Consider the following 27,428-nt stretch of genomic DNA (forward strand, 5'->3'; position numbering starts at 1 on the left):
ATGTCATCTTCCTATTGTTAGAATGAAAAATGTAACTAAAAAACCCTTGATTCATCAATCCTAAAAATCAACGGTCAAGATCTCAAATACCAGATCCAAATATTAATCTTCAGCATTGATCCTATCGTTCTGGTTTAATTTAGATTTAGATACGTCTAGTAGGAAGAGGAGGTCATAAACATAGAAAGAACAAGAGAGAGATATAGAGAAAAAACAACTACACATAAGAGAGACCATTTTTGTTTCAGCAACACAGAAAATTCTCTTTCCTTTCTCAGATAAAACCCAAATCTTTTCTTCTTCTTTCTTTCTCCTTCTCTCTCAAAGCCAAAAGCTTTCAGATTAAGAATTTTCCCTTCGTAAGTTCTCTCTCTCTCTCTCTCTCTCTCTCTCTCTCTCTCTCTTTATTACTATTTGTTTTCTTCTCTGAAACATACTCTTTAGCATTGAGAAGAAAAAAAATTAGAAAGAAGAGAAATACCATTGGGAAAAAAATCCTAGGGTTAGGGTTTCTTAAGCGTGGATCCTGTGGCCACGATTTTACGCCGAGGAGGGGGTTCGAGAACTTAGTTTCCCCCTTCTCTTCTTCAAACCCTAGGTTTTGTGGCACCCCTATATTTTTCCCCTTCTAGGGTTTTTTTTTCTTCTTCTAGGGTTTGGTTTCACCAGAGATGAGTTTGAATTGTGTTGTGGTCTCACCGTCATTGGGTAATTCGCGTTAAGTTTTTTTGATTAGTTTGTTGTTGATTTAGGGAAGATGAGGGTCTTATAAGTGTTATTTTGGTATATGCAAATCCATCTCTTCTCAAGGATGGATGTGTAGAAAAGGTCCTTATCTTATAGTACATTGTCTTCAAAGATGGTTCCTCAATTCATTCCTTTTACATCATAGTGTATAGAGTGAAAATCAGAGTTATAGGAATATAGTCTCGTGGCGGTTATATTTTATTTCCGTTGTGTATAAGATCTATTTTCCGACTTTAACTATCTGGGGGAGTAGGATTTTGATTTGGGAACACTTTTGAGAATTCAATTGATAGGAGTGGTTACTCTATTAGGACGATAGGGTTCTGGATTTTGTATAGAAAGTAAAATTTTGTTGGGAAGGTTTAATAGTATTTTGAGGATAAACCCAAATAGCAATCATATCATTTTGATCGTGGTCGATGATTGTTATGCAAAGAAGTGAGGTTAAATAGCATTTTGAGGATAGACCCAAATAGTAATCATATCATTTTGATCATGGTCGATAATCGTTATGGAAAGAAGTGAGCCGGCGTTAGTACCAGAATGGTTGAAGGGAGCGAACGGAGGCATATCCGGCGGCGGCAGTACGGCCCACCATTTTGCATCTTCTTCACAATCAGGTATTTTCATGGTTGCTTGATTTTATTCCTTAAGTTCTATCTTTAGCATGTTTTTGTTAAAGTATAAAAGATTAAATAACGCCATCTTCAACGGCTTAAGCTTTTTGAGTAATTGGTTGTTTCTCATGGTATGAGAGCAAATTGCCTGGCTTCAAAACTCCTTGATATTAAAACTCCACATGTAATGGCCAGCCCAAAAAGGTGTGCCACGTGTAGGCCAACCCTAAAAAAGAGGGGCCGCATGTGTTTTGGGGGGGGGGGGGACTGTTAAAGTATAATAGATTGAATAATGCCATCTCCAACGGCTTAAGCTTTTGTAATTGGGTTTTTTTTTTTTTTTTTTTGAAAGAGAATTGGTTGTTTATCATTTTGGTTCGCTAAGTGACTTTTTGTGTGTGTGTGTGTGTGTTTTTTTTGTTATATAGATGATCATTCGGTTGTACTGCCAGCGAGGAAAAGATCATCTGTTAGTTCTAGTGATCATGATACCCCACGTTCTTCTTTGATGGATAGAACGTCGTCTTCGTACTTTCGTAGGAGTTCAAGTAGTAATGGTGCTTTGGTTCATGACAAAGAGCCTTCTGCATACTCACGGTCGTACAGTAGTTTTAACAGGAGCCATCGTGATAAAGATTGGGAGAAGGGCCTTGATTATCGTGAGGAGAGATTGCTTTCGGGCAATCACAGGGACCGTGATTATTCTGATTCTTTGACTGACATTCGTACAAGTAGGATCGAGAAAGATACTTTAAGACGTTCACAGTCCATGATATCGGGCAAACGAGTTGATGTATGGCCTAAAAGAGTAGGGAATGACACAAACAATGGTCAGCTTGTTGGGGGGAGTATTGTTAGCAACATTCACAAAGCTTCGTTTGAAAGAGACTTTCCATCGCTCGGAGCTGAAGAAAAACAAGGAGTTCCTGATATCTGCCGTGTCTCATCTCCTGGTTTGAGCACTGCCTCTCAAAGCTTGCCAATTTGTAGTTCTACTGTAATTGGTGGCGATGGTTGGACCTCGGCCTTGGCAGAAGTGCCTGTCATGATTTCAAGCAATAGCCCAATACTTTCATCTATTCAACAAAGTGCCCCTGCAAGTTTGGCCACTGTGCCCCCAAGCACGACCACTGGCCTCAATATGGCTGAAACATTGGCTCAGGCCCCGTCACGGGCTCGCAGTGTTCCACAGGTGACTATAAGATGCATTTGTTAGTTGTCATTTGTTTCGGACCTATTCTGGTTCTTGACATATTTTGTTACTCGGTTGTAGTTATCTGTTGAGACTCAAAGGCTCGAGGAATTGGCTATTAAACAGTCGAGGCAGTTAATACCCATGACACCTTCAGTTCCTAAAACTTCGGTAGGAAATTTGCTTTTTTTTTGCCCTGTCATTTCTTAAAAGCTTTTCATCTTCTCTTGTCCATTTTAGCACTTACTGTTTATTGAATGCCGTTGGTGACTTACATGGTTGTTCATAGAGTTGTTTATCTATGTATGTTTGGCTTGCTCTCACATTATATCTAATTAAAAGCTGAAAGAAATTTTAGAGTTCTTTGGTAAGTGGTAGTCACCTTCTTGTGGAGATGTTTAAGCGGAAAAAACAACGAACCCTATACAGTTTTAGTTGTATTACTTCTAATTGGTTGCTTAAACATGGAATCCTATGCATTATTTGGTTGCTTCTGTTCTACTTATTGATGTGAATTGATGTATGCTTGTGACTCATTAGTGCTTATAGAAAGAAAATGTTCATTTAAGTGGAAGTCCAAGGTATGAATGATTGAATGTTGAAGAGATTAGTCTGAAATCATTGCAATCAAATCATGTTAATGGGTGGAAATTTTTCAATTGATTTCTAATTGATTTTTATAATTGTCTGCAAGTTGTATGACCAATGGAGTCTAAATGGAGAGGTGGAAAAAATCAGCTCCCTATACAAAAATGTGATAGCTTTTAGGTCGTTATCCACTAACACATATGTTCACCTACTTTTTATAATTTAGCTATCACTGTTTTTTTTCTGAATGATACTATTATTGGAGATTTTATATGGTGTAAGCCCTTATAGTCCTATATTTTCAAAAAGTACCGTACAGACCACATCATAGGATGATCCAAACCGTCCATATGATGGAATACAACCTGAATAGGTGGTGCCCCGAAAATCATTTCCATAGGATGATCCTAGCCCTCCGATCTATAGAAGTTTCCATGATACGCACTTCCTCTATAGATCAGAGGGTTGGGATCATCCTATAGAAATGATTTTCTGGGCACAACCTATTTACGTTGTGGCCCATCACCTGGACGGTTTGGATCAATCCTATAGTGTGGTCCGTACGGTATTTTTTGAAAAATACGGGACTATAAGGGCTTACACCATATAATAACTCCCATTACTGAATGTTTTCTCATAGAGTCAATAAACAGACTTTCCCCCCCTTTATATAGTATTTTAATTATCTTAAATTTTGTTTTCCTTTCGATACTATGTTTGTTTCTATAGGTAAGCTGCATTTAAAAATATGAAAGGATGCTTCACATTTGAATGGTTCAATCCCCAGTCCACATTAATAAGGAGTGGATTAACTCATGAGTTTTTGTTTTTAGTTTCTTCCCTTCCTTTTTATATTGCCTAGAAAATATTAGGTGGCCTAGGAAGCACGGGTACTCTCCCGTGGCTCCCGCACCCGTACCTGACACGTATGGGGTGCGGGTACGCCCCGGGTACGTACCCCATTTTAAAAAGAAAAAGAAAACCAATTTTGGTTGTTGGGTGCGTGTCGGGTGCGCACCCACGCGTACCCGACACGTCCTGCTTCTTCCTGCTGCTTCTCTTTCCTCTCCTGTACTTCTCTCTCCTTTCCTGTACTCGGTATTTACATTTAAACCATTTAAGTAAATCCATTTACTTAAGATTTATATGTAAATAACGGAATACTCCCCATTTGGATTTATTAAAAATAGTTTCAAGACCCAAATCTAAAAGGAAAAAATGTCAACTCTCCTGTTCTAGTACAAAATTCAAAGAAAAAGGGTCGGGTCAAAATTTTAACTTTCTTAACTTCCAAACGGTGGGGTATTTTTCAAAATTTAAAAATTCATAAAATCTATCGTGTCCAAACATTATTAAATCTCAAAAGTCCGGTAAAAAAATCTCATAATTTGGTCTCTAAAAATTATTCATCTTGTCAGGCACTGATCAACACAGTGACGACAAACTTTTTTTTCTAATGAATGATGTATTGATGCCTCATGTTATGAAATATGGAACTTAATCACTTATGAAATGAAGAGTAATATTAGAATTTTTCATTTTGGTGATGTTATTGTTATTTAATTGCTCTACAATTATTATTTTTATTTTTTTTAAATATATAATAAAATATTAAAATATATTCTTATATTCGGCGTACCCGAACGTACCCACACCCATTTTTTTTTGGCAAATCACGTACCCGTGTCGTGTCGTACCTGCACCCTGTGCCCGTACCCGTGCTTCATAGCAGGTGGCTACCTTGTTTTTTACATTTCAAATTCTAAATTATTAAGGTCATTTACTTGCATTTAAAAAAAAAACTTTTATAGCATTGCTGCACCTTGTGTGCTATAGTATACTAAGTGATGCATGTATTGTTGTGCTTAATTCTTTTAGCCATGGGATAGTAAATTGGCTGCATCATTTTGGAGCAAAATGCCCATATCACTTGATGGTTGATACTGCCCATTTTTATCCTTTGTTTGGCATTTACAGTGATGTTTCAGTGTCACAATATTTACAATGATGTATTGGACAAGTATCTACTGACTGATTTTGATTCATGAGTAGAGTTTGACAACTATCCTTAAGATTTCTTCTTACTTAACTTACGATATGATAGAATAATCCCATCTCTTTTTTTTCTCAATAAATTAATATCTTTATTAATAAAAAGATCATTACGGTGGGACCACTTAAGACATAGGAGAAAGCTGACATCAGCGACTCAATACAAGTTACCCCATAAGATGACCATGATCAACACACAAGTTGTCACATGAGAGAATAAGTGACTGAAATGTAGAAAGCCAGTAGAGAGAAATTGCTAAGGTTGTGATTGTTTCTTCTTCAACCAGCAAACTTTGAAATGTAGAAAGCCATTTGAGAGAAATAGCTAAGGAGATAGCCACCATAAATCTGTTCCCTTGTCATAAGCCTTCATCCTCTGCCTCTATCACCTGCTTGTACCCTTTTGGTCCACGAATGCTAGTAAAAATGCACCTTCATTCATTCAAGTTCGATTCTCCAAATCTCCAATTCATGTGCCATTCCAATCCTCCCTAACTCTGTATCACTTTCGTGCTGCCGTTGAAGTTAACTTTTAGCCAGCTGCAATAGGGCTTTCCAAGTCTCAACGAGTTATTCTTTCATAATTCTAATGATAACCATTCCTTTTTTGGACAATTAAATCAAGATATAATATCGAAGAAGCCTTGTATTTGAGCCCTTTTTTGAACTTAAAAACATTTTACTTTTGATACTTGCTTACTATAAATGATTACATTTTGAGGCGACCCATGCACTCCTTTATTTCTGAAGATAATCTCATATTTATTGTTTGTATGTTTTAGTGAAATTGGTTAGTGGGGCATAAAGGAGAGACATTTGCAAACATGAAAAAAAAGATAGGAGTTGATCCTAGTAAAAGAATCGAGAGTAAGTGCAACATCATGTAAGCATCAATGATAAATAGAGGACCGTTGATCTAGGTCCTTAGTTTTGCGAGGCAAGGTTGAATTCGGTTTCGGTCGCCACGGAAACAAAAACATTTCAGTTACGGTTGGAAATTTTGGTGGAAATCCGGTAAAATCACGGAAACGTACGAAACATATGCAAATGATAGAATTTTAAGATTAAACTTTAGGAAATGCTAGAATAAGCACAAATACACACTCAAATCATCACATAAGCAACACAATCATCCATTATAGTTTAATAATATGTAACACCTATTTACATGCATTGTCACCATGTCTGATAATTCTGTACATGTTACATTTCACATGTGATATAAATATTTACACATAATACACACCACATTTCACATGCAATTCATATAAATATAGTTATGTAACACATACTGATATAGTATACCACTAATGCACTTAAGATTGTGGCTTCAATATGCGTTTCAGTTTTAGTGGGAATGGGAAAGAAAATATCTCGAGCATTCCGTGTAAGTCTTGGTGGAAATTTAAAACCATGGATAGGAAGGTGACAATTAAGATCCCATTAAAAAAAAGGTGACAATTAAGATAAAAAAGCAAAGAGCACCTTGAAGTTTTTTTTCTTTTTTTTAAAGAATAATTTCCAATATAACTATAAGCTATTTTGTATTTTGTAATTAAACCATAATTTTCATCCATATGAAGATGCTTACTTTCATTGTGTAAAATCTCCCCAAGTCAATCATCGACTCACTTGGGTTGACTTGGTTTTACCTTGATTGAGCTCTTGTATTAGGTCTAGTTTTGCCCTCCAGTGTTAGTAGAAAACTCATTCGTCTCGACTGAGCTCTTGTAGGGAGTATGATGCTTCTCTAGTTTAACTTGAGCTTCTTTACCATGTCCCTTGACGCGAAGTTCTCCTTGCTACCTCTATCAATTATGACATTGCAAACCCTCTATTTAATGATGCACTGGCATTTGAAGAGATTGTTCCGCTGCTTGAGTTCCTCCACTTTAGATGTGCACATCGCACGATGCATCACCAGCGATTGCCCAGGAGCACAAGTAGTAGGGATGGGATCCTTTATATTTTGTTCCTCTTCATGCTCCTCTTCATCTTCTCTATGTTCGTCACCAACAACTAGATTTGTGGTACGCTGACCACCTTGGGCGACATTGATTGGATTGTGACCCATTTTGTTACAATTGTAGCATATGATCCGCTGCTCGAGTTGTGACTTGTACGGATCACACAGTGGGACTTGGGGCCAAGGTTTTAAATTTCGGTTTCGGTACCTATTTCGGACCCCACCGAAATCCGAAATTTCGGCAAAATCCGAAATTTGGTATTAAGCTTTGAAATTTGGGACCGAAATTCTGAAATTTAGGACCGAAATTCCGAAATTTTGGACCGGAATTTTGTAACATTTTTTTTATTTTAAAAAAATGCCATTTTCTTGAAATTTTGGACCGAAATTTGGTATTTCGCGAAATATCAAATTTCAGGAAATTTCGGTTTCGGTCCCAACCGAAATCCGAAATTTCGGACTTCGGTCGAAATTTAAAACCATGCGTGGGTCGTTGCCGAAGGAACGTCTCCATGTCCTCTTCCTCGTGTTGGGAACTCCTGGGCCGACTTTCTTATCCTAATAGGAAGATCCAAGACTGCATTCACTTTCGTCGTTTGCGGTGTCTCTACCACGGCTTGACTCATGTAAAAAGTCCTCTGAGCAGGACGATTGAGCATAGTCTCCACTCCCTCGGCTATCTTCACGGCTTCAGATAGTGTCCAAACTGGGTGAAGAGTTACTTGATCATAGATTTCCTGACGAGGACCGTCGATCTAGTGCGCTACGCGTTGTGTCTAGGTCTCCGTATTATCATTCCTGGATGATAGGCGGTAGAACTCTTCAGTGTAATCCTGCATTGATTTGCTACCTTGGCGACAATTTTGATATTGTTGGAAAAGTATTTGCTCATAGGAAGATCCAAGACCGCATTCTCTTTCGTCGTTTGTGGTGTCTCTACCACGGCTTGACTCATGTAAAAAGTCCTCTGAGCAGGACGATTGAGCATAGTCTCCACTCCCTCGGCCATCTTCACGGCTTCAGATAGTGTCCAAACTGGGTGAAAAGTTACTTGATCATAGATTTCCTGACCAGGACTGTCGATCTAGTGCGCTACGCGTTGTGTCTAGGTCTTCGCAGTATCATTCCTGGATGATAGGCGGTAGAACTCTTCAGTGTAATCCTGCATTGATTTGCTACCTTGGCGACAATTTTGATATTGTTGGAAGAGTATTTGCTCATAATCGATGGGTAGAAATCTCCCACGAAGGATCTGACCATCCGTGCCTATGTCCAGATCGGTCACTTTCCCATCATTGTACGAGAGAGTCGAGCTGCTCCCACCATGCCGAAGCTCCTCTTTTAAGCTTGATAGCTACGAATTTTGTCTTCTTCTCCTCCTCGGGTACTTCTATATAGTCAAAAAATCTCTTGACCGCTGCAAGCCAATTGAGGAAACCTTCTATGTGAAGTTGGCCGTTAAACTCGGGTAAATCCACCTTAATTTAATAGTCGCGATCACGGACCGTGGCTGACGAAACATGACCATTGGCATGCCTCGGATGGATGATGTCTTCGTATTCCTCCTTGCTTGAGTAATCATCGTCGGGAAGATATGAAACTCTAGGAACGGGGTGCGGAACTCGGTGTAGAGTTTGAGCGTGCTGTCGTCGATATGGGGATGCTCGCTCTCAATAAGATTCAACCGTGTCAATTGCACAGCTATTTGATTAACGGTAGCCTATAGAGCATTGAACATCTATACCTGATTAATTGATTTTCTCGTTCTTCGTGGGGAGCCATGGAGCATAGCAAGGCTCTGATACCACCTGGCTTAGCGCGAAGAACGAGATGGGGGTTGAACAACGTCAACCTCCGTTCAATAAACCTTTGAATCCTCGAAGGGTACTGTCGAATCCACGACGCACAAAACAAATCGTATTCAACAAGCTAAGAAATTCTATTCCATAAAAAAAAATCGTCTCTCACAACTCATAGCACGTACGTGCTTATATAGAAAAGTCATAAACTCTTACTAAAAGTGCTGTAAACTAAAAATACTTATCTTTCTATCGTTGAACTCTGCAATCTAAATTCCTAAACTCTTCACACCATAAATAAAAACATATGCTTGGACTCGTTTAGAAACAGAAACATGATGCAGTAGAGGGCTACTTTCTTTAAACGTGGTTACATGTTTTTGCTTCAAACCGACTCTCTTTGACGTGCTAGACTCTTGGGAAACTTTCCAAATCCTTATTCCATGCAATGGAAGATGTGGCTATGTCACTTCATCTGGATAATCTAGGGGTTCTAGCGTTGTTTGGGGGTGGATGTGTGAGCAAACAATCACTATTAGTGATCGGGTGTTGACTTCAAGTCGAATAGGTTCTAGGCTTGTAGGAGTTGATAGAAACAATGGAGGAAAGGAATTGACAACGTTGGGTCCCTATTACTAGATTGACACCCTATTACTAGATTGACACGAGATCTTCACATGGGGACGATGGGTCGACATTTCAATGTCTCTCTTCTGGGGATAAAGGACATGCATCCAAGGTTTAAAATTTCAGTTTCGGACCTAGCCGAAACCGAAATTTCAGCCAAAACACTAAAATTTCGGCCGAAATTCAGTATAAAAAAAAGGAAGGCAAATTTCATTAATATGCCGAAGTTTCGGTAATTTTGGCCGAGTTTTTGGAACAAAATTTAAAAATTACATTTTCCTGAAATTTCTGCAGAAATTATCGAAAATTCGAAATTTCGCTGATTTTGGTGGTTTTGGTTTCGGTCCCAACCGAAATCCAAAATTTTGTTATTTCGGCTGAAATTTAGAGCCGTGCATGCATCTCATGCCTGCCCACAAAATAGACTCGGCTTGGTTGAAGTTGGTGATGAGGAAGAGGACTTCGCTAAGCCACTTTGTGACCAATATGAGGACTACGATGAAGAAATTGACATCATGCCTGTTGAAGGAGTGTTTGGTGGTTGGACAAGTGATGAGATAGTTCCGAAGGTGGTAAAAAATAAAGACAGGAGGCACAGAAATATTTTCCTTCACACACAGTTCACCTGTCTGGTAAAAGTGTGATTTCATCTTGGATGGCATTAATAGTGGGAACATGTCTAATGAGACTTTTAAAACACCCACACCCATATAAAATGGCTGGTTTCCAATGAGACAATGAAGTCATGCTATTACTCGTTGCTTGGTTAAATTTTCTTTGAGTGATGGTTTAATGGATTAGGCTTGGTGTGTTGTTTCACCAATGGATGCTTGACACAGATTGTTGGGAAGATCATAGTTGTCTGATCATGACATGGTACTCCTCACGACACCAAGCACAGACATGGTTCGAAATGACATGAAAAAATTGACTTTACATACCATGAAGGAGGACCGTTCTTCCATGGATACCTTTTGGCATACCAATTTGAAGAAGAAGATAAGGAAATCAGGGTGGTTTATATTCTGGTTGGGTGGACCATAGAGGATTAAGTTGAGGGCATCACCTAGTTCCTTTAAAATTTAGAACTTAATGTAGGATATTAGAGAGTGAAGACTTGCCAAATGGAGAGGTTACGAGATGGCTAGGATTCAAATTCTGACTTCTGACGAAAGGCAAATGTCCAGATCTTGTTCACTTTCCGGTGACCATTGATAAAGAAGTTTTCTGGATTAAAGCTTCAAGGGAAGAAAATTCAGGCTCCTCAATGGAAGATGATCTCCGGAATGCCGATGAAATGGATTTAAAGTCGAAAAATGAAGGTAGTGAGGGTGAAACTTTAGGGGATATTTTGATGAAGAGTGAGGAGGAGGATCTTCCTGCTGCCGGAAATGGTGAAGAGCCGGAGAGGACGATGGCTCACGTTAGTGAAACTGGTGTTAATTCTGCTCAAGGTATCGAGGGGTTTGAATTTCAAATGATGAAATGACAGATGCCTCCTTTGCCAGCTGTGTCAGTGGTAGGTTACCTACTACTGGCGGTATTATAGGCGGAAGTGAAGCAATGGAGAGTGATTTCTTAATATCAACGCCCTTCCGCCATGTGTCAATGCTGAGAGAGAATTCCAAGAGGAATATCTTGGAGGATCTGGACTCTCCCTCCTCAGATATATCCAAGGATCCAAAATCTGTGTTGTTCAGATGTAGGGCCCTTAATAGGGCGCTTCTCGGGAACATCAAATCTCATTATTTTCGTAGCCAAGTTGATGAGGGTTCAGTGGATAAGGTCATGGATGATGAGCTTGTCGCCATGAATGCTATGGGTGACGATCTCGGCATGCTGAATAAGAATGATGTTGTTTGCACCCGAAAGACTTTCATGGAGATCGAAAATAGGGATCGAGCCGGTAAACATAAAACAAAAAGCTTGGGAAAAGGAAAAAGGGAGCACAAAGCCTTATGACGAATGAAGGTTAGAGCGTATTGTGGGAGGGCTACTCGGTTTCTTAAAAGAAGATTATAATTTGGAAGATTAGGGGTTTGGGGACGGAGATGAAGAAGAAGATGGCGCCAAAGGACATCTTCCATAGGAGAAAACCTGACATCTTTTATATCATTGAGTCTAAATTTTGGGGGTAGCGGAGAATTCTATCAATGAGATTTGGGGTGGAAACAATCATAAGATGAAGTCGGATCCGTTGGGGGTATTATTGTTGTCTGGAAGGAGGATTTTTTCCGATTGCGAATGATTTCGGGTACCTCGTTCGTGAAATTAGACCGATGATAGCACTAGGAGGGGGTCGACAAATGTGAGGGTAGATTGCCTGGCCAAAGAAGGTGTTTTTCCTGGAGATCACGAGTGTCTTTATTGCACCTGACAGGGAGGATCACTGTATTGTATTCAGGGGGCGTAATTACTGAATGAGTGTTATTATCATGGATATCGGGGACAATCTCTAGGAAGGTTGCAGAATTTGAAATTTTAGTGTTTTTGTTTTGGACCGGTGAATGTAAAGGGGAATGGTAAAGGGGGAATAGTTTTGGATTTTTTCTCTTAGGGCCCTGGAGTTATCTCCTAGGTCCTCATACGATGTAATTCATGGGGGACTCCTGGTCCCTTCTTCATGTAATTCTCGTATGAATTATCAATATATTTTTGTCAATTTTCAAAAAAAAAAAAAAAGACTTGCCAAATGGACTGCCACAAGGTGAGTGAGAATGAGGAGTATTTTGCATGTCATTGAGGTGGTAGGAGCTGTCTCACCGAATAAAAATGTGCACCTAATGCCGCCTAATCGTAGGGATGAGATTTAGAGAGAGGCATTTATGTGATTTCCATGGGGTTGGTGCGTGAGCTTGGTTTTAAACTTCCACCAACACGTGTCTATTAACCTATGTTGCATGGATTCGGATTCGAGTGTCGGGATCCGACACGGATTCGAGGTCTTGGATTCGGCAAGCCCCCAAAAGTAGGATTCAGATTCGGTAATTTTTAAATGAAATAACATTTTCAAAATAAAAAATTTGAATATGTATATATATATATATGCAAGTGTATATAAAAGGGTGGTCCAGTGCACGAGGCTCCTGCCATTGCGGGGTCTGGGGAGGGCAAGATGTACGCAGCGTCGCAGCCTTACCCCTACTTTGCAGAGAGGCTGTTTACGTGACTCGAACCCGTGCTCACCATGTTACAATGGAGCAACCTTACCGTTGCGCCAAGGCTAGCCCTCTATTTTCCCTTTATATATATGTATGTATATGCATGTGTATATATTCATGAAAAATTTGAGGGGAGAAGGTTGTTGCGAGTTCTGTATTAAGAGAGTCGACGGAGGAAAGGGAGTCGATGCTCGAGGGTCGAGGTGCTAGGGTTTTTATTAAAAGAGTATGGGTTTTTATTAAAAGAGCATGGGTTGTGCTTTCATATAAAAAAGGATAAGAAAACATATTTAAAGGGAAAATACACATGATTCGCATTTCAAAAGAAACAATGATGAATCCGATTCGCCCGAAAAAAACAGGATTTCTGCGGGACACGGCTACGAAAAGAATCCGGGTGTGTCCCATGTGAATCCATGGCTGATTCGCATGTGGAGACGTGTCAACACGGATTCGGCATAGGAGGGCAAAGAATCCATGCAACATAGCTATTAACTGACATGTTTAGTTCCGTGGGGACCGAAGTATGAAGCCTTGATAGAAGTCTGATGATTGATTCCTTCCATGTACCCAACAAAAAAACCCCATATGTATAGGAAATATTATTGCCCATTCTATTAATAAGATGAGTAAGTTGAAAGTAAAAGAAATGACATGATCATCCTTCTTTAAAAAATCTGAAATCTGAAATATCTATTTTTAGATTAAACCTTGTTGTTCTAGCGAGCATCTCACTATGTGTTTGATCTTTTTAAATTTATGTGGATGGTTATCTTGCTTATGCGATGGTTTCTAAATGTGCATTTGTGCTTTTTTTAGTATATTCTGTAGTTTCATCTCAAATTTCCATCATTTTCATAGTTTTTCTTGATTTTTATATGATTTCCATGGACTTATATTAATTTTCACAAAATACTTCCACTTCCGTGGGGATTGAAGTCTGGGCCGAAATTGAAGTTTGATTATGTGACACATCACATGTTGGGATAGGGTCTTTTCTGAGCCAAGATGGCAGGTCTGTACTCTTCTTTGTGAGAAGTTGACGGACACTAAGAAACATTATTCCACTTATGACTTGGATCTCTATGGTGCGTACAGTACAATATTGTTGACATTATTTGGTGCACCAAGAATTTCTCGTTTACGCCATACTTGACCTCACAAAAGAATCTTAGTCCTGGGCATGCTAAATGGAGCTCTTTAAGACTTCACCTTCTCATTGAACTATTGAAGCACAAGTTGGGGGAATCAAATAATGCACTTAGTATGTACTCATTATTATTGAGTCATTGACTACAATGCATGCATGAGTTGTGGGCTTCGATGATCTGTAAATTGTAAAATTAAGTACAGAAGTGCTCTATTTTTCAGCTGTGTATTGATGGGAGTTTGAAGGTGCGTCAAATACTTCTGCTGTTCATGATGGCTATTTGTTTAAAGGTAACCAATTAGTGCATACCAGAGGGATCCTTGCATGTTCAGATCATTAGAGATCTGCATTGAGGTGGACTTGGGGGTTATTTTCCAATGGTTAAGACCATTGCTATGGTGGCTGAACGTCATACTTTTGGCCGAAGTTGCACCAGGACATTGAGTGATTAGTGAAGAGGTGTTGAATATGTCAATTGCAAAGGGACAATCATAAAATACAGGTTTATACATTCCTTTGCCAACACACACTTCAACATGGGTCCATCTTAGTGTAATAGATTTAGTTTTGGACTTCCAAAGACTGCCTATATGATATTTGTACTAGTTGATTGTTTCACACAGATGGTCAACTTTATTCCATGCTCAAAGACGGCTGATGCGTCACACCACGTAGCCGAGCTATTCTTCAATGAAGTAGTTTGTCTTCATGGTGTTCCCTAGAATATAGTTTCAGATCGGGATGTTAAGTTTGTGGGACATATTTGGCATATTCTATGGAAGAAATTGGGTGCTCAATTGAAGTATTCCATCACATGTCATCCACACATAGACTGGAAAACGTAAGTTGTCAATCGAAACCTTAATAACTTACTTTGTTGAATTGTTGGGTACTATATGAGAACATTGGAGTCAATTCTACCTCAGGCTAAGTTTGCCTACAATGCCTCAATTAATTTCCCTATCAAGAAGACCCCATTCGAAGCAACTTCTGGGCATAAATTGCAGTGCGTTCTTGATCTTGTCCTCTTGCCTCAAGATGGATGAGTGATCACTTTAAAGTTTAAACACATCGCAATGAGCACTACATGGAATCAATAAATCGGCATCATTGCTTCAAAGAATTTAGCAACGGTGATCAAGTTTAGGTGCAATAAAGAAATTAATGATTTCCCAAGTGAATATAAAGATTGGTCCGTGGAAGGATTTGAAGAAAATCAGCTCTAATGCTTATGCGGTAGAGATACTTACGATCTCCAAATCAGTCCTATATTAAATGCAGCTGATCTTCACATTATTATGAGTTTGATGAAATTGATGATCAGCCTACAGCTTGTGATTGGGTGAAACAATTGGGCAAGGAGCCCTTTGACGTTGAGGTAATCAAAACAATTGCCTAAGAAGCCCTTTCACGTTGAGGTAATCAATATTGACGAATCCTTATCAAGTGGCTTTGATGACCAAATGAAAGCACATCAATTTCGGACGGTGACTTAAACCAGTAGGATCCATTCATAAATCATCAACATTTACTAGATTTTCCTTGGAGGCAAGTTCCCTTCAGCCTGTGGAAGTTGATGCAGACACACCATTAGAACCTTGTGGAAGGAGCAGTAGCAGCCCTTTTTAATTTTTATATTTTTGGGGGTTTTAGTGACTTAAAATGGCAGAGGAACATCAAGTTATAACTTACATAATTTAAGTGACTCTTTTCATAACTTAAGTTGTTTATGCCAGTATTTAAATAGCATTAATTGGTAGAGACTATATCACTTAGTGGCCTTTTAGGTTTTCACTTAAAGGGAAGAGGGGAGAGAGGAGGTGTGTGGTGGGGTGGGGGGGTTGGGGTTGATAGATTATCTCAATGCTTGCGATTGATTTTAGAGATGCTTAATGACAAATTGAGCTATGGCTGTAATGGAGATGATTATTGGATATTTATGAAAACGAAGAGGAGGTTCTTTCTCCCCAAAGTGGCCGTACGACCAGAAAACATCCTTATTCTCTCTCTCTCTCTCTCTCTCTCTCTCTCTCTTGTGTGTGCGTGTGTGTGTTGCTCTCATTGGGGGTTTCACCCCTCCCCCTCTTGATCAAATCTGTTCCTTCTGCTTTTGCTGTGTCATCCCACATTGCTTTAAGTAGCTAGATTGTTGCACCTTTCTTGGGGGTGTCACACAAAAGGCACGAGAAAAGGAAGAAATATTCTTGTGAATATTGAACATGATGGGAATGACTTTTGACCACTAGGTTTTTTTCAACCACTAGGGTTATATTTATAAATGAAAGAAAAAAGGAAACAGACAAAAGTGGCACGGATATGATTTTTTCTTGGGACTTGGAATGAACATTTACCTTCTAGGGTTGAATATGAAGCAGATGGGGTCGGTTGGTGAGTTGGACTTTTATGGTTAAGTTAGGTAGTGCTAGAACTTCAACTTGATGGGCTCTTACCTTATTGCAAGAGAAATTTGATTGGGTTAGCCATTGGAAAAAAATTGATTGGGTGTAGCTTGCAAAGTTGTTTGCAGTTGGATGTTTACCTTCACACAGTTTCAGAATTGGAATGCAGAAGTTAAGCAGAATTTGGTATGCCTCAAGAGCTTTGAGGCATGAAGCAGGGTCCTATGGAGGATTGTGAGATTGTTCAAAATCGATTAGCATGGCCCCTGCGCAAGGATGACACGTGAAAATTGAGAAATGGTCCAAATTTTTTACATCTTAAAAAAAAAAAGATATTTTTTAAAGCCTAAAGCTGCTATACTCGCCAACTTAATATTTCTATGCACTCTCTGATGAATCTGAATATGAATTCTTCACATGCCAATCTGCTTAGAAGTGTGCAAAAAATTTAATGGATGTTGTTGTTTGCCTGCTAGGCATTTGAAATAATCATTGACATGTGGAAATGGAGTTGATTTGCTTGAGGCAGCTATTGTTTTAGTATGACTAACAACTACCTGTAACTGTAGAGATCATGGAGTGAGATTGCTGCGTATAATTTGATTCTCTACTAATTTGATTGAGCAAATGAATTGTAACTTCACATTTATTTTTTAACTGGATTGGTTTACTTAATGCCTTCTTGGAGGATATGGTAATCACATTTTTAGTCAATGCCTTCTAGGATAATATGATAATCACATTCAAGCCATGTTGCATCAGGAAGGGCAAGAGTGTCGGACTCGGCAAACCTTAAAAAGAAAGATTCGTTGATTTGCCAAATTGTTTTAATTAATTCTGGAATTTTAATTATAATAAATAATATATTAAATTTTTAGTAGGTTGAGTAAATATAATGTTTTATTATCATATAAAAACATACTATTAGGGTGTATAAAAGTTGAAACATGCAGTAATTGTAAGGTTATGGGAGCAATATTCAGGGAAAAAAAATTAAAAGAGACCTAGAAGTGTCTCCGTGAATCGTAAAGCATTGGAATCCGAGACGTGTCTGACATGGTGATGTAGAACCGGGAAGGGAAATAGAAGAAAGTGAAGAGAAATAGAAGAAAGGAGAGAAAGAAGAAGAAGAAGAAGAAGAGAAGATTAGAAGTAGAAGAGAAGAATTTAGGAAGAAGTAGAAGAAGAATAGGAGAAGAGGAGATGAGAGGGAAGAAGAGAAGTAGAAGAATAGAGGAAGAAAGAAATCTTGGGCAGACGCTTTCAATTCAATTAATCATCCAAAAGTTAATAATTCTTAATACAATGAGGGCCTATATATAGGCAATGGGATGGACATAAAATTCCATGGAAAATAAAAGCCCTAAATGTAAAATGGAAAATAAAATCCTAGAAACTAAATAATATGAAAAACTAAAAATATGTAAATAAATACTAATGGGCAAATATGCCGCTTATTTGGCCTACTATCTCCATCATTCTCCCCCGCTTGAAAAGAACTCACCCTCGATATCTAGTCCGCCCGGATCAAATACGTTGACGACCCACTCAAGTAGTAGTAGTCGTAATCCGTAGGAGGCACTCCTGATGTCTAAAACTCATAATAACCGTGAAAGTGATCTGAAATGCTGGCCGAGTGATAGGGAAGAAATCGCTTATATAGAATCATAAATCCTTGATATTATCAGAGACTCTCATGTGAGGTTCAATCATGTTAGGAGATCGGCAAATGGAGAGGCGGATTCACAAGTCAGGAGGGGGATTGATTTAGAGTCCTTTTAGAAATTTGATTTTCTTCCCCGTTGAGGGTGTATTGCCTTCTTTGTACTGTTTGTTTTCTATTTGTACATACTGACCGCCTCGGTCTTTTTTAATGAATTCTACCATTCAAAAAAAAAAAAAACATGAACCTCTCCTGAGAATCAAGGAAACTGGAAAAATGGCAACGTACTCCTCTTGGACGGGCATGAGAGCTACATGAAGTATCAATCCATGACCACGCTTCAAAAGATCAACACTCGCTGGTATCTCATCAGGCTCAATGGAGTCATCAATAAAATCTAGGGGCGTATTTGGCTCAATGATGTCGACTAGTTTGCTAAAATCCTCTGTCGGAATATCCACGGGAGACTCAACACTGTCACGATGCTCCTCTGTGTCAACACAAAGTTCGACAATCTGCTCAATCGGCTCAAAGATAGGGCAATCCTCCGTAATATAATCTTGATCATCCGTCTCAGGTAATGGAGCAAAAGTCAAGTCACTCGGTGCTGACTCAGGATGATGCTTGGTCGACTCAGTCAGTGGAGCAGCCTCACGTGGGCATGCTACAATATCTGCCTCAGAAGTTTGAAGCTGTCTCTCTGGATGCTCGGCAACTGGTGCTGGGGAAATCTCTGAATCGTCATGCTCATCAACGTTAGCCTCGGCAATCACTGGACTCTTTGGCTCTATATCGGAGATCCTGACTCAGTATCTGCCATCATAGACTCAGTATCTGACATAATTAAGGACTCAACTATAATAATCTCATCAACAATGTCAGCTGGATCATCAGGCGACTCCTCTGTAGTGTTAACAAAGTCCATCTCAGCTGATTGATTTGTCAATTTCCTCTCAATATAGCTTGAAATTCAGCTTCTCGTGCAAGTCGAGCAGCTTCTTCTCGTCGAGCGGCTTCTTCACGCATCAATCTTTGTTTATATGCTGCTCGCTCGCGTTTCAATCTCTGTACATACGTTCTCATAGACTCAGAACGGATTTCTTCTCATCGATTGAATGGAGGTGCATCTGCAATACGGCGCGCCCTCACCATCTCTAGCAAGAACAACTGGGCTTGTCGTAGTACATTATTTCTGGTTCGAGAGATAGTAGCACTGTGATCATAGCAATAGTACTCATGATATGCTTCTAGAGCATAGATCCACCATAGACATGCATCCTCATAATAGCGGTAGTGAGTCCGGTGTTGCAAATATCGATCGTCGTACTCATAAAATCCTGGAACATATGGCGGAGCCATTGGGATCGGCGTTGGAAAATGAAATCAATCGTGTGATTTGTATGTCATGTCGAAAAGAACACAATGCCTGTCTCGGATCGCAAATCGGACTCCTGGATGATTCGGATCAGTGGTCGGACCAAAACGGACGGACGCCCAAAGTTGGTCGTTGTAGTGCTTGCATTCACCGTTGACTGCTAAAAGTAGGCTGGATATACTCTAAAAGTTGTCACGAACAACTTTCGTGTTGATGGCGAAACCCAATTTTGAGCGGAAATGGCTCGGGTGAGAGAGAGAGAGAGAGAGAGAGAGAGAGGGGAAAATCTATTTCTGTTTTTTTTTTCTTTACCTTCTGTGCTAACAGATTCACGTGACAGACTCAAATTGAATCTGTTATCTAAGGTAAGGTAAGGGGGGGTGCACAAAGGGGAAAATGAGGGGTTGAAACTATTTAATGAATAGAAAGGGGGTGTCCAAGGGAAATAAAGGGTTCAGAATCTGTTTTGCCAAATAATATAAAGGGGCAGTCTAAGGAAGGAAAGAGGGGGTTAAATAACTTTAAAAAAATAAAACAAGAGGGGTGCTCAAGGGAGGAAAATGGGGTTGGAGGTATTACCTTTTCAAGAAAAAGTAACTTTCTTTGTACGTTACTGTATACTTGCCTTGAAGTAAATTTCGGCAGGAAAGCAACGTTTCTTTTTATCTAAAAGCAACTTCTCTAATCAATAATAGAAACCAAGGTGGTGGATAGCCCTTCCTAAAAGTTAATGAGCTTTACCTGTTTACCTATAACTGTGGGTTACATGTAAAAGGTAAGTAGAAGCTAGCTCCATCTTTTGCAACCTGTTACTGCCAGTCAACACACCTATGGCTGTAGGTTATTAAAATAAGATGAAGATCGATCACTTCCCTTCCCAAACACGCAAACTTAGTTCTCTTGCGTGCGGCAACAGCAATGTCAATAAGTGATGTGGACTGCCAATTATTACCTTATCAGTTTCATTAAAAAAGAAAGAAAGTGAAAGTTTCCTTCTCTATTACGTCTTGAAGGATGACAAACAATGGTGCTCACGGCAGCTGCAACAGGAGGGTTTAACTACAGGGAAGCAAGGCTATGAGTGGATGGAACAAAGTGGCTGATGGGATGAACTAGGGATTGGTTCCTATTGTGTCCATGCACACACAAGTTGAAGATGGATTTTTATGCGTACCTGGGCTACTTTGGGCCAGGGAGATATGGTTGAAACAGGGAATGGTTATGGGCAGATTTGGCAACGATAACAAGGGTTCAAGGCGAGATTAAAGTGGATGCAAAGGGGTGGTTCAAGAGTGTGAGAAGAGGTTGGGGAAAGAAGATACAGGGGGATGCTTGGTTAGGGTATGGATTTAGTTGGAGGATGGTTCGGGTGGAAATTTTGGTGTGGTTTGGGTTCGGACACCACTGCGGCGGAAGACGGGAGCGCTATCCGGCAAGATCAACGGCACCGTAATTTTTTGAATTTCAACTGCTTCTTGACTCTGGGAGCTTTGGCTCTGATACCAAATTTGATGTAGAACCGTGAAGGGAAATAGAAGAAAGGGAAGAGAAATCTGAACCGCCATTTTTGATGTAGAACCGCCATTTTTTGAATTTCGGCAAATGGCGAATCTGATTCCCTTGCCAAATCTGGGGTTAGCAGGGCTACTTTAGAGTGGTTTGATTATCTCCCTCCGTAAATTGTATTTTCTTTTTCCATGTCTTTGTATTTTGTGAACCTTCTCGGTTCCTTCCATCAATATATTAATATTTCAAAAAAAAAGAAAGGGAAGAGAAATAGAAGAAAGAAGAGAAAGAAGAAAAAGAAGAGAAGAATTTAGGGAGAAGAAGAATAAGAGAAGAGGAGATGAGAGGGAAGAATAGAAGAAGAGAAGTAGAAGAACAGAGGAAGAAAGAAATCTGAGGGAGAAGCTTTCAATTCAATTAATCATCCAAAAGTCAATAATTCTTAATATAATGAAGCCTATATATAGGCAATGGGATGGAAATAAAATTCCATGGAAAATAAAAGCCCTAAAAGTAACATGGAAAATAAAATCTTAGAAACTAAATAATTTGAAAAACTAAAAATATGTAAATAAATACTAATGGGCAAATATGCCACTTATTTGGCCTACCATCTGCATCACATGGATTTGTCACCCATTCAAAAGAATCCATGTAACATAGCATTCAAGGGAAAATAATGATCTAGGGTCCCTAAAATTACTAAAAGGTGACAAAAGGCTTAAAAATGGCTAGGGTAATCTACTAGTAGGGCTCCTAAAATTACTAAAAGGTGACAAAAGGCTTAAAAATGGCTAGGGTAATCTACTAGTAAGATTCCTACAGGTTTCAAAGTAACAAAATGACCAAGAAAAGGGCTGAAGATATGGAAAAATCTCACCGGTTTGAACACAACAGTCCTTTCACTTTAAATCTTTCTAGCGAAGAGGCCAAGAGAATGGGGGAGAAGCTCCTCGGTGCGATCCATATGTTCGGGCATCAACGCCGTCCCCAAAATAAGAATTTGAAGGAGAAAAGAGAAGTAGGGAGGAGATTATAGAGGGTTCGAGGGAATGGGAGAAGGTATGAAGGTGCGAGAAAGAGAATAGGGAGAAGGTATGAGGGTGCGAGAAAGAGAATAGGGGGAAGGTATGAGGGAAAGAGGGTAAAGAGGTGGAGGATTCTAAGAAAAGATGGCTAGGTAAGGAGAGAGAGAGAGAGAGAGAGAGAGAGAGAGAGAGAGAGAGAGAGAGAGAGATGTGCGTATGCCCAAGGTGTGAGGGAGAGAAGAAGGGAGCCGATGGCTTTTTTCTTGGATTTCTTTCAAAATGTCAATTCTAAGGCTTCTCCCCATGTGGCTCTCTCTTTATATATCTCCTTTAGTGGGCCCTCTTTGCTAGCTACTTAATGGAGGGTGGAAAGACTGCCTTGCCCCTTTAAACACAAAGAAGAACAAAAGACAATAAGCGCATAATAGGAATAAGCAACTAAACAAAAATAAACAAGGGTAAGTGGTGTGTGCAATGGTGGGCCCTAGATGATGTGAACATCCCCCACATCCTAGGCACATAAAAATGAATTTAAATGAGTCCAATAATCCAATAAAATAAAATAAGATAAATACAATAATAAAAAGAAGGATCCGAATGATCCAATGGCTCGGGTCACATCACTAACCATGTCATTGCCTTCTCTACTACGTATTTGGTGAATTTCAGAGTGGGAGGAATGTGAGAGGAAGCCTAGAAGTTTAAGTCTCTCTCTGTTGGAGACTTCTTAGATATATTCATTGAGCATTATTTGTTTTAGCAGGAATATGTTTTGCTGGCTTATTTTCTTTTTCTCTCTCTGTTTTTTGACTGGTAATGATGCATTACTCAAAATAAAGGGCCAAAAGGTTGGTGACCACAGTGGTAAAAAACACGAAAAAGAAAAAAGAAAAAAGAAAAAAGAAAAAAGACCATAGGAAAATAAAGCTGCACGATAGCTAACAAGATGGAAGGAACTGCAAGCATTCCAAATCTTCTCTAAAGGTACCGAACCGGGTGAACTGATTGGCTTCGCTATTAGCGGATCTCAAAACATTTGGAAAACTACTTCACGACCCTCTCTGTGTCTCATCCTTGATGACATTTTTAGAGTCTCTTATTATGTCCAGTTCGGCGGCCTCTATCAACTGAATTCTTGCTAAAAGTGTATGAGCCTCTGCAATCGTTGTATCTGTACGCCCTGAAGGTCGTGTATATGCCCATCTCATAGTAGCATATTGCTCGCGAAGAATACCTCCCATGTCTTTGTTGACTTATTTCCAATGGGTTTTATTTGATTTGAGGTTTTTCAACCCCAATTCAGTTTATGGATTTTCTTTGTTATTTTCTAATTTGCAATTAAGATCTTTGCTATCTGCAGAGATTTTATCACCATTGGGCTAGGCGAAGCTGACCTCCCTCGTAGATATTTTCTACGTTTCTTGGGATATTGTCATTCTCCCACTTGTATATCACCAAAGTGTCAGTGTACCTGGATAACCTAGATAATGGATGACTCACATGTAAACACATGTTCTGTTGTTTTGGGCTGCTCGTATTCTTTGGATTTATTTCTTAATATCTATATTCATGTAAAACATCTCTTGCTTCAAACTAGTTGACTCCAATTGAGGCACCCTACCCTCCCAAATCAGTTCAGGATCAATTAATTCAAACTGAGTCCAAATCAAGTATTCTTGTGGAGTCCCACAGTACATACCTTTTCAAATCTATTTAGGGACTTGGACAATTCTGCTTTCTTTTTGAACTTGTGTTATTCAGAATCATCTGGAATGGCTATGGAGTGAGATTTGATTGTGTGAATTGCACTCTGTCAACTAGATTATGAACCATGCAATAAAAAATATCTCCGGCTGATCCATGATTTTATTATGAACAAGGATTGTTTCTCCTTAAAGAAAGGTAGCAGGCATCTCGGGAATAATTCTTACCTAATGCTGCTCAAACCTAGGATTTCCACTTTTTGAAATCAGGTGTACCTCCGATTTTTCACAATTCCACGCATAGTTGCCAAACTCTTACGAGTCGTACGAGTCAATTCTCAAGTAGAGTCGCATGGATGACTCGCCTCTGTTGAAGACTCTTACGAGTCGTCTGGTGACTCTTATGAGTCGCTGCGAGTCTACTCGAAAAAATAAGACTCTTACGAGTCGAGTCGATTCGCTGGGCTTGGGCTTTCTTGTTTTGATGGTTGAAAACTTGGAAACTTAATTATTTTTGTGCATGCAAGTTACAAGCATATATTTATTTATATGTTCGGCTTCATGCTTTATATATGTGGTATTGGGTTATATTTTTTACATGCTTCATCTTTTGATATACAATTATATATATTTTTTCAACTAAGTTTCTGTTCTTGTCAAAAACTCTTACGAGTCACGAGTCGAGTTGTCATGAGTCGTAAAATTAAGAAATTGAGTCATGAGTCGAGTCAAGGGTTGACAACTATGATTACACGATCATTGCCAAACTGCTGCCTGTTAGTCCATGAATTTTTATCCACACTGAGGTTTCACTGGTTGTAGTTAAGAATTTGTTCCTCCCCAACATATATTCCGTTTTGTTTTCCCCTTTTACGCTTGATGTGAATGTTTACATCATGATAATGGAAGCCAATTGTGCTGATGGCATTTATTTTTTCCTGACTGGCTTGAATGGTCAAGAATATGATTATTTGTCGTGGCTATACACCTGGCTGCCATTACCATGGATCTCTTAAGTCTCCTGTTCTATCGGTGAACATGCGATTCTGTTCAAGATATTCCTATGTCTGTCATATAATATGTTCACTCACATATAGGGAAATGATATCTCCATCGCTTTCTGTTTGTCTTCTCTTGAAAATGAAAAGACAAACAAAAGGGGTTGGAAATGCAGTTAGTTTTAGGAAAAGACAGTTGTTGGAAATGCTGGACAAGGGGGTGTGGAAATATCATCTCCCCTTCCAACACTCAAGCATGCACACACACATATACATATACATACCTATACATATACGTCAAGCTCTCGCTTTGAATGAAGAAACTTTGAAAGAAACAGAAACAAAGGAAAGAAAATCAAACAAACATAGCACTCAACTATATTTGTTTCGGTTTGAAATTGTGGTTTGGACTAGAGTGACTGTCCTTTAGCTCATAGGTGACTGCGCCATGTGCGTTCTTACAAATTCAGCTTGTTTTGGAGTTAATGTCTTCATTTTTGTAATTGTTTCCCATGGTGAATTATCAGATACATTCAATATTGCCTGCTGCTTAATATAATGCATATTCCCATTTAATAGTTAGATTATTTTGTTTGCTGGGGAGTCACATATTTAACCATTGTTGGTCACTGATTCCATTTCTTTTCAGGTTCTGAACTCTTCAGATAAACTAAAACCCAAAGCAAGCAGAATTGGCGAGTTGGGTAATGTGAGCAAGGTTGGCCAACAACCCTCATCCCCTCAGCTTGTCAACCATGCTCTCCGTGGGCCTGCTAGATTAGACGTTCCCAAGACATCTCAAGCTGGGAAGCTTCTTGTCCTGAAACCTGCACGAGAAAAGAACGGTCTCTCCCCGACTGTCAAAGACAGTCAAAGTCCGACAAATACCAACAGAGCGTCACTTGGTGTTGGACCATTTGCTCCTTCCAGGAACCCTAACCCTAATTCTAACGCCCCAAAGCTTTCTACTGATCATCGCAAGGCACCTGCTTTGCCAGTGACACAAAGCTCCTCCATGGATAAACGACCCCCGTCTCAAGCTCAGAATCGTAGTGATTTCTTCAAATCTCTGAGGAAGAAAACTGAAAATCTTTCAGCTGCTATCCCTGATTCATGTCCTATTATGTCATCCGTTTTGGAAAAGTCAGATGAACAGATCCCAGTGAGTGATGCTACTGTTAGTGAGGGAAAGGATGTGAATGATCCTGTGTTGGACTGTTCAACTGGGAACGAAAGCAACATGGCTGGCAATGGTGATAGTTTTTCTGGCAATGGAGAGAAGAAATATGGTTCAGATGCAATTGTTTGTACAGATGAGGAGGAAGCAGCTTTTCTGCGGTCTCTCGGGTGGGAAGAACCTGAGGAAAACGCAGGAGAAGAAGAAGAAGCTCTGACTGAGGAAGAGATAAATGCTTTCTATGAGGTAGGTGTTTATATACACTTAAATCCAATTAAGACTAGTATAACCAAACTCTTATCATATGCTTTCTATGAGGTAGTCGTAAACCTAACTGATTACTTCTAATTACGTAAATCAATAATTCAAACCGCACTTAAAGGTAGGGCATTTCCCATTGATATAAGAACTTATGTACCATAAACAATAGTATCTCCAATTATAGCCCTTCTGGGATGTAAAATATATCTCTTCTCACCATCCCCATAGTGTATTATATACACTTAAATCCAATTAAGACTTGTATAGGACTCTTATCATATGCTTTCTGCGAGTTATTTATATAATATACACATAAATCCAATTAGCGCTAGTATAGCCAAACTCTTATCATATGCTTTCTATGAGGTAGTTATATAATATGCACTTAAATCCAATTAGGACTAGTATAGCCAAACTTTTTTTTTTTTTTTTGTAAGGTAAAGTATTGTATAGCCAAACTCTTATTATATGCTTTCTATGAGGTAGTTATATAATATACACAAAAATCCAATTAAGACTAGTTTAGCCAAACTTTTCTAATATGCGTATGTAGGACTAGTATAGCGTATATAGGCTATACTAGTCCTATATACGCTTAAATCCAATTAGGACTAGTATAGCCAAACTCTTATCATATGCTTTCTTTGAGGTATTTATGTAATATACACATAAATCCAAGTAGGACTAGTTTAGTCAAACTCTTATCATATGCTTTCTATGAGGTAGTTATATACACTTAAATCCAACCAAGACTGGTTTAGCCAAACTCTATCATATTTCTGTGTTTTTGTTGTTGTTTTGTTATCTGTGTACTGGTAAAAAAATTTTCACTGTTCAAAACAAATTTTGTGAAAACGTGATTATTTTCTTTTGCAGTGCATCAAGTTGAGACCAGCTTCTAAACTGTTCCAAGGGATGCAGAAATCAAAGATTGCGCTGCTGCTCGAATCCCACACGGGCAATGGTGCTTCCTCTGGATGTACTTCATCCAACTCCGCCCCTTAGTTTCGTACTTTCAACGTCTGCGAAGATCTGACTTATTATGGAAAAAGTTTTCTTTTCATGAGATTGAGATAAGGAAAAAGTTGAGTAGTGTCAAAAGTCTGCCAAGGAGAAAAAGAGGAGAGGGGTGGCGGCATGCTGCTTATTCACTACCTCTGGTTGCCAAAGTGAAAAGCAATAAGTACACTTCTGATGTGCTCTGCTCTGCCAAACTTGGGTAGCTCTTTCAATGAAGTTTTATGAGTTCTTTGGGGTTAGGGTGGGGTAGCATTATTTTGGTCAATGTTATTATGAGGAAGGGAAATTGCACAGTTTGGGAAATCAGAGGTTTTGTTATTTTTGTTCTTTCTTTAGCCCAATTAAAAAAATTATGATGTTTTAGTCATTTGACAGGTACCCTTTGGTTCATTTTAGTCC

At 39.1% G+C, this 27,428-nt stretch overlaps 1 protein-coding gene and 1 pseudogene across 1 annotated transcript; both read left to right on the forward strand.

The window, feature by feature from the left end:
• Window positions 1–170: 170 nt before the first annotated feature.
• Window positions 171–27,428, forward strand: LOC143857897 (uncharacterized). The gene is made up of 5 exons (XM_077368430.1): window positions 171–1,367; window positions 1,793–2,556; window positions 2,638–2,727; window positions 25,221–25,994; window positions 26,886–27,428. The coding sequence occupies exons 1-5, from the start codon at window positions 1,259–1,261 to the stop codon at window positions 27,012–27,014; spliced, it is 1,866 nt and encodes a 621-aa protein (XP_077224545.1). The 5' UTR covers window positions 171–1,258; the 3' UTR covers window positions 27,015–27,428.
• Window positions 16,550–16,610, forward strand: LOC143858339 (U6 spliceosomal RNA; annotated as a pseudogene).

Source organism: Tasmannia lanceolata, unplaced genomic scaffold (genome assembly GCF_043159265.1).
Source record: "Tasmannia lanceolata isolate RefF3 unplaced genomic scaffold, GAP_Taslan_0.1 ptg000025l, whole genome shotgun sequence".
NCBI lineage: Eukaryota > Viridiplantae > Streptophyta > Magnoliopsida > Canellales > Winteraceae > Tasmannia > Tasmannia lanceolata.

Bases quoted from the DNA above. Each gene is read 5' to 3' on its own strand.
- LOC143857897 (XM_077368430.1), top strand. From the start codon at position 1,259: ATGGAAAGAAGTGAGCCGGCGTTAGTACCAGAATGGTTGAAGGGAGCG. The intron at 2,557-2,637 runs GTGACTATAAGA...ACTCGGTTGTAG, and splicing joins GGGCTCGCAGTGTTCCACAG to TTATCTGTTGAGACTCAAAG. The intron at 2,728-25,220 runs GTAGGAAATTTG...ATTTCTTTTCAG, and splicing joins CTTCAGTTCCTAAAACTTCG to GTTCTGAACTCTTCAGATAA.